At 46.9% G+C, this 7,500-nt stretch overlaps 1 protein-coding gene across 6 annotated transcripts in view; it reads right to left on the bottom strand.

Annotated features, from left to right (window-relative positions):
- gbf1 (golgi brefeldin A resistant guanine nucleotide exchange factor 1) overlaps positions 1-7,500 on the bottom strand; it is a 117,083-nt gene that overhangs the window by 34,064 nt on the left and 75,519 nt on the right. For 3 of the 6 annotated variants that reach the window (XM_076286319.1, XM_076286321.1, XM_076286323.1), the window contains exons 11-18: positions 6,198-6,357; positions 5,335-5,546; positions 4,762-4,860; positions 4,408-4,602; positions 3,786-4,032; positions 3,082-3,219; positions 796-884; positions 305-507 (exon numbers count right to left, since the gene is read on the bottom strand). In XM_076286319.1, coding sequence (XP_076142434.1) covers positions 305-507; positions 796-884; positions 3,082-3,219; positions 3,786-4,032; positions 4,408-4,602; positions 4,762-4,860; positions 5,335-5,546; positions 6,198-6,357 — 1,343 coding nt within the window. The remainder of the gene's footprint in view (positions 1-304; positions 508-795; positions 885-3,081; positions 3,220-3,785; positions 4,033-4,407; positions 4,603-4,761; positions 4,861-5,334; positions 5,547-6,197; positions 6,358-7,500) is intronic. The other 3 variants (XM_076286320.1, XM_076286324.1, XM_076286325.1) reach the window with 3 other exon arrangements.

The following is a 7,500-nucleotide window of genomic DNA, read 5'->3' as shown; positions in this document are numbered from 1 at the left end:
ATCGTGTGTGTGTGTGTGTGTCTCTATCGTGTGTGTGTGTGTGTGTCTCTATCGTGTGTGTGTGTGTGTGTGTGTGTGTGTGTCTCTATCGTGTGTGTGTGTGTGTCTCTATCGTGTGTGTGTGTGTGTGTGTGTGTCTCTATCGTGTGTGTGTGTGTGTGTGTGTGTGTGCGTGTGTCTCTATCGTGTGTGTGTGTGTGTGTGTGTGTGTGTGTGTGTGTGTGTGTGTGTGTGTCTCTATCGTGTGTGTGTGTGTGTGTGTGTGTGTGTGTGTGTGTGTGTATGTGTGTGCGCTCCTCCTTACTTGACAAAGCTGTCGAGCAGCTCCATGTGCTTGCGGTCGCTGACGAACTCTCCGATCATCTTCTTGTCCAGGCGGGGGTTCTCGCGGAGCCACTGGGCCACCTGGTTATTGTCCATGGGGCTGCTCAGCAGACCCTTCTCCTGCAGGAACTGGATGCCCTTCTTGGGCTTCTGGTTGAACTGTTCCGTACCGGTGATCAGCAGCTACACACACACACACACACACACACACACACACACACACAGAAATAAGTTAAAAAACACAGTCAAACACAACTAAAAGTCAAGGAAATACAGACACTAAGACACAAACAAACTCACACACACACACACACATAGCAGGTTTAGTTAAACATTGTATAGAACTGCTTAAGAATACAAGTCAATCAGTCCTCCCTGGTATCTTTGTTGTGTGTGTGTGTTTCTGCTGAAGAGTGAGTGTGTAAGTTTGTGTATGATTGTGTCAGTGTGTGTTCCTGTGTGTGTGTGTACCTTCTTCTTGATCTTGATGTCGTTGAGCTCTTGGGAGTCGGGTAGGCAGCTGGAGAACCTCTGGGGCTTTTTGGGGGTTTTCTTCTCTGCTAAGGACAAGAGGGACGCACACCCGTCACACACACACAAACACACACCTTTCAGTGTCCCGGGAATCTTTGACAGAAATTCGCTGAAGAAAAAAAAATATTTTAAACAAATCCGGAAGAACTAAACCTATATGACCGCCGCTTCGCTAGTGTGGGGGTCATAATAAAGAATCAGTGAGTGAGGGTATGCATTAATGAGTTTGAGTCCTCCTGGTCTGTGTGTGTGTGTCAGGGTTTCCGTTGTCCGGTAATTACCGGACATTGGCTGGAAAAAAAATTAAATGTCCGACAATGCCCGCATTCTCCAGTGCCGTGTACAGGGCAAGGCCTCCCTTTGGGGGGCAGCCGTGGCCTACTGGTTAGCGCTTTGGACTGGGTTGCTGGTTCGAACCCCGACCAGTAGGCACGGCTGAAGTGCTCTTGAGCAAGGCACCTAACCCCTCACTGCTCCCCGAGCGCCGCTGTTGTTGCAGGCAGCTCACTGCGCCGGGATTAGTGTGTGCTTCACCTCACTGTGTGTTCACTGTGTGCTGAGTGTGTTCCACTAATTCACGGATTGGGTTAAATGCAGAGACCAAATTTCCCTCACGGGATCAAAAGAGTATATATACTTATACAAAATGAAATCTCTCCGAATTGTCAGATTGAAATTGGCTAATAATCCCATCCCCATAACGCAATCTGAATTTGAGAATAAGCCTTAAAATGTAAGCCTATATTAAAGCAATACGTCCTCTGGCTATGATTTTAAATGTACCGTTCGAAAGCTATTAAACAACATGCATAGCCTATGCTGCATTTCAAATAGGAAGCGCACGCTTAAAACCAGGGCTTGAAAACGAAATTATTTTTCAAACGTTCCGTTCCGAACGGTTCAGGTAGGCCTATGTTTAACGTTTTCGTTCTTGCATGCGTTCCGCCACCAACATATCGGTCCTGAACCGGTTCGGAACGCAAAATATCGTTCGTTCTTAAAGTTCCGGCAGTGTTTGGCGGGCCTATCAAGTCTATTTTTGTGGACTTTACCTTAGAATAGACATACTCATTATTTCCCCTTGATTTAGCCTATACCGTAGCTATGCCCAAAAATAATAAATCACAGGCGGCATCCAAAAACATTCAGATGGGCTATCCATCCCATAGCCTACAGACTTACTGTAGGCCTAACCTATGCCTATAAATAATTTCCTTACCTGGTTGTAGCCTAAGTTTTATCCATATGGAGATCTTCAAAGGCTTGCGCTATAATTCCAACCCTGTTTATAAACGAACCTGTCTGTTGCTGAAAAGGCTCTCAAATTTCCCGTTTAACTCTTCTACATAGAATAGGCTATAATTGCGCAAACATTTCAAATCCCGACTTTAAAACGACAAGGCGTGGACAGGCAAAATAGGCTATTACGCATAGGCTACAAACAATTTCCAAATCAGTTTCAGTAGCCTACGCTACGAGCTGGCCTAAGATCCGAAGTGGCAGACGGATAGGTTACATTACAACAGCAAGACAAAATATACACATTTGGACCAAAGGTCCATTTATTCGTTTTTTTTTTTCAAACTGCAGAAATCAAATTATTAGGCTGTTCGCCTACATTCAAACGAGTAGAACACTTAGGATATGCTTTTGTGAAATTTTATAAAATATATAGAGAACGAAAAAAAAACCGTTATTAACCGGTTTTGTGGATTTCAGAATAACGTTTCTGTTCCGGAACAGTTGAAGACCATTTTGTTTTCGTTTCCGTTTCCGCTCCTCGTAAAATTCCGTAAAATTCCGTTCGTTTTCGGTTTTCGTTTTCGTTCCTTGAACCGGTTCGGAGCCCTGCTTAAAACGTCCATGTTAAACAACAAACAAATGAGTGAGGCGGTTCAAACATGGCCAGGCCCAGCCAGACGCGATGGATGATGATAAATTGGTAACGTCTGAAGCCTCAGATGTCCGGTCAACTCCAGATAAAACACCAGTGTGTGTGTGTGTGTACCGGTGTCGGCCTCCTCCTGGTCCGTGTGTGTGTGTGTGTGTGTGTGTGTGTGTGTGTGTGTGTGTGTGTGTGTGTGTGTGTGTACCGGTGTCGGCCTCCTCCTGGTCCGTGTGTGTGTGGGTGTGTGTGTGTGTGTGTGTGTGTACCGGTGTCGGCCTCCTCCTGGTCCGTGTGTGTGTGTGTGTGTGTGTGTGTGTGTGTGTGTGTGTGTGTACCGGTGTCGGCCTCCTCCTGGTCTTGTCGTCCCAGTTTCATCTTCTCTGCCATCAGGTGGCCACTGGTGGGCGGGCAGATGGGCGTGGCCTCAGTTGCTGCTGTTTGCCCATTGGTGGCTCCTGACAGAGTTCCGTCCACTTCAGAAACAGACACACACGCAAAATCAGCTACAACACAACTACACCCAAAGATTACACACACACCCAACTACACCCAAAGATTCCATAGTGTCGCTGAAACAGGCCTATAGGTGGAGAACATATGGAAGCTGATGTACAGTAGATAATCTCTTTTAGAACATATGGAAGCTGATGTAGATAATCTCTTTTAGAACATATTGAAGCTCATGTAGATAATCTCTTTTAGAACATATTGAAGCTCATGTAGATAAATCTCTTTTTAGAAAATATTGAAGCTCATGTAGATAATCTCTTTTAGAGCATATTGAAGCTCATGTAGATTATTATCTCTTTTAGAACATATTGAAGCTCATGTAGATAATCTCTTTTAGAGCATATTGAAGCTCATGTAGATTATTATCTCTTTTAGAGCATATTGAAGCTCATGTAGATAATCTCTTTTAGAACATATTGAAGCTCATGTAGATTATTATCTCTTTTAGAGCATATTGAAGCTCATGTAGATAATCTCTTTTAGAACATATTGAAGCTCATGTAGAATGTTTAGGATTTGTTTTAAATACTTCTGTTTGAGGACTTGGTGTCATCACTGATGACGATGTGGGAGGAAGCGTTACCCTTCAAGGCATCAGCGCTTGTGCTGACTGACCCCTCCTCCTCGGCCGTTAAGGTCTCTGATTGGTCCTGCTGGGCAGAGCTGTTGAGCACCTTGGCTTGGCAGTGGGCCTCAGTGCTGTCAATCACGGTGAGCAACGCCTCCAGAGAGAGCAAGTGTGTGGTGTAGAGCTGCCCAGACACCGGGAAGGCGTTCTGCAGAACACACACACACACACACACCACCATTCACAGCATACTGCACGTTAATTACACTCACACACACACACACACACCACTCACAGCATACTGCATGTTAATTACACTCCAACACACACACACACACACACCACCATTCCCAGCATACTGCTCGTTAATTACACTTTAAGTACCACTCAGTACCAATCTAGCAGTAAGCACCTCCATCACACACACATGCACCCAAGAGTGCCACTGCACGAGGTCCTTGGACAGGTTTGGAGGAGTGAACCAGTCGTATACAGATAGAGTTACCAATGCATGCCTTTCTAATCACATGCACACACACACACACACACACCATCAGACAAACACACACACACACACACACACCTTTGAGAGCAGCTTGGTGAGGTCCTCAAAGAGGTTGGAGCAGTAGAAGTCGCAGTCGTAGTTGATGTAGAGCTCGGTGACGAAGCTGGGGATCCTCCAGAGCTGCACCAGGGCCTCCAGCGCCATCTCCTTCATCTCGTACGGCAGCTTGGGGTTCTCCGACGTGATCAGGCCCATCAGCTTCTTCAGGTACATCTGCGCGCACACACACACACGGACACACACACACACTGAGATTTGTCTATATCTGCAATACTCAGTGAAAACAACCTGGTCCAAGCACTGGTCTGATAGTAGAGAGAGAGAGAGAGAGAGAGAGAGAGAGAGAGTGTGTGTGTGTGTGTGTGTATGTACCTCCAGCTGGAACTTGAGGTGTCCCCTCATGCACTCAAAGAGCAGGAAACACACCCTGATGGAGGCAGCGTAGAGGTTAATCCGGTCCACACTCAGCAACTGCAGAAGAGAAGAGAGAAGAGAGAAGAGGAGAGGAGAGGAGAAGAGAAGAGAAGAGAAGAGAAGAGAAGAGAAGAGAAGAGGAGAGGAGAGGAGAGGAGAGGAGGAGAGAGGAGGAGAGAGGAGGAGAGAGGAGGAGAGAGGAGGAGAGAGGAGAGGAGGAGAGAAGAGAAGAGGAGAGGAGAGGAGAGGAGAGGAGAGGAGAGGAGAGGAGAGGAGAGGAGAGGAGGAGGAAAGGAGAAGGAGGAGGAGAGGAAGAGAGGAGAAGAGATGAGATGAGAGGAGAGGAGGAGAGAGGGAAGGGAGAGGAGAGCAAACATAGAAAAGAGGATGTGAAACGGTGCGTGTGTGAGTGTGTGTGTGTGTGTCTGTCTATCTCTGTGTGTGTGTGTCTGTCTGTCTCTGTGTGTGTGTGTGTGTGTGTGTGTGTCTGTCTCTGTGTGTGTGTGTGTCTCTGTGTGTGTGTGTGTATACCTGGAATAGATGCCTGCAGAGCTCGTCTTTGACCAGTACCAGTAGTGACTGGTAGGGGGCGATGTGCGAGGCCTCCAGGGCCACTGTGAGCAGCTGCAGGCCCATGTGCATCATCACGTCAGAGTTGTGCCGGTCGTGCGGGTTGGTCAGCGAGATCAGGAAGCGGAAGAGCTCCCTCAGACACGGTAGCCCGTAGGGAATCAGAGCTGCACCTATCACATGCACACACACACACACACACACACACACACACACACACACACACACACACACACACACACACACACACACACACACACACACACACACACACACACACACACACACACACACACACACACACACACACACACACAGAGGAAGAGCTCCCTCAGACAGGGTAGCCCGTAGGGAATCAGAGCTACACCTATCACATGCACACAGTAGAGTCAAGCACTTTCTTAATGGGCTGGGTGTGTGTCTTTGCTGTGTGTGTGTGTGTGTGTGTGTGTGTGTGTGTGTGTGTGTGTCTGAGGAGGAGAGAGAGAGGAGAGGAGGAGAGGAAGAGAGGGAGAGTGTCTGTATGTGTCTCACTCTTTCTGAGTGGACTGTGTGTGTGTGTGTGTCTCACCCTCTCTCTGAGTGGACGGTGTGTGTGTCTCACCCTCTCTCTGAGTGGACGGTGTGTGTGTGTGTGTGTGTGTCTCACCCTCTCTCTGAGTGGACGGTGTGTGTATGTGTATGTGTGTGTGTGTGTGTGTGTGTGTGTGTCTCACCCTCTCTCTGAGTGGACGGTGTGTGCGTGTGTGTGTGTGTGTGTGTCTCACCCTCTCTCTGAGTGGACAGTGTGTGTGTGTGTGTGTGTGTGTGTGTGTGTGTCTCACCCTCTCTCTGAGTGGACTGGGTGAAGCGAACGCCTCGTGGGTTGACGTAGTCCATGTCGTGGACTGAGGCAGAGTCTGATTGGTCAGCCAATGAGTCACGATCCCCCAAAACCTCCGGGATGGACTCTACTGAGGCCGACTGGGCACGCTCCACGTCACACTACCACACACAAACACACATAATTAGGTACACACACACAAACACACATAATTAGGTACACACACACACACACACACACACACACACACACACACACACACACACACACACACACACACAGAGAGTCCACTCAGAAAGACTGAGGCTATGTCCACATTTGTATCCGACACACTTTTGACATACTACGCAATCAACCCAACAACCCAATAATCCTATAGATTATAATACTACGCAATCAACCCAACAACCCAATAATCCTATAGATTATAATACTACGCAATCAATCCAATAATCCTACAGATTATAATACTACGCAATAGCCTAGCTGACCAATAATCCTATAGATTATAATACTACGCAATCAACCCAACAACCCAATAATCCTATAGATTATAATACTACGCAATCAATCCAATAATCCTACAGATTATAATACTACGCAATAGCCTAGCTGACCAATAATCCTATAGATTATAATACTACGCAATAGCCTAGCTGACCAATACGTATAAGTATAAGTATAAGTATATATACTCTTTTGATCCCGTGAGGGAAATTTGGTCTCTGCATTTATCCCAATCCGTGAATCAGAGAAACACACTTAGCACACAGTGAACACACAGTGAGGTGAAGCACACACTAATCCCGGCGCAGTGAGCTGCCTGCTACAACAGCAGTGCTCGGGGAGCAGTGAGGGGTTAGGTGCCTTGCGCAAGGGCACTTCAGCCGTGCCTACTGGTCGAGGTTCGAATCGGCAACCCTCCGGTTACAAGTCCGAAGCGCTAACCAGTAGGCCACGGCTGCAATAATCCTATAGATTATATACTACGCAATAGCCTAGCTGACCAATAATCCTATAGATTATAATACTACGCAATAGCCTAGCTGACCAATAATCCTATAGATTATAATAATACGCAATAGCCTAGCTGACCAGCTGGGGTACAGTGTAGCCTGCTCTGCACGGACCAACTGCAAAACAAAACAGAAGTCGCAGCATGCTCAACGAAAACACGGTTGTGAAAATAATCTGTTTAAAAAGATGTAGGCTAGCCTATGGAACACAACGGGACTAAATGTAGCCTACATGCATCCATACATAGCCTATGGGACTAAACGTAGCCTACATGCATCCATACATAG

The sequence above is a fragment of the Alosa pseudoharengus genome, unplaced genomic scaffold, assembly GCF_046254945.1.
Source record: "Alosa pseudoharengus isolate Yale_2024_CS ecotype anadromous, Long Island Sound unplaced genomic scaffold, YU_APseudo_1.1 YU_APseudo_1.1_scf_15, whole genome shotgun sequence".
In the NCBI taxonomy this organism is placed as follows: Eukaryota; Metazoa; Chordata; class Actinopteri; order Clupeiformes; family Clupeidae; genus Alosa; species Alosa pseudoharengus.
The sequence above is the reverse complement of the archived record's forward strand: the minus strand, read 5'-3'. Positions and strand labels throughout refer to the sequence as shown.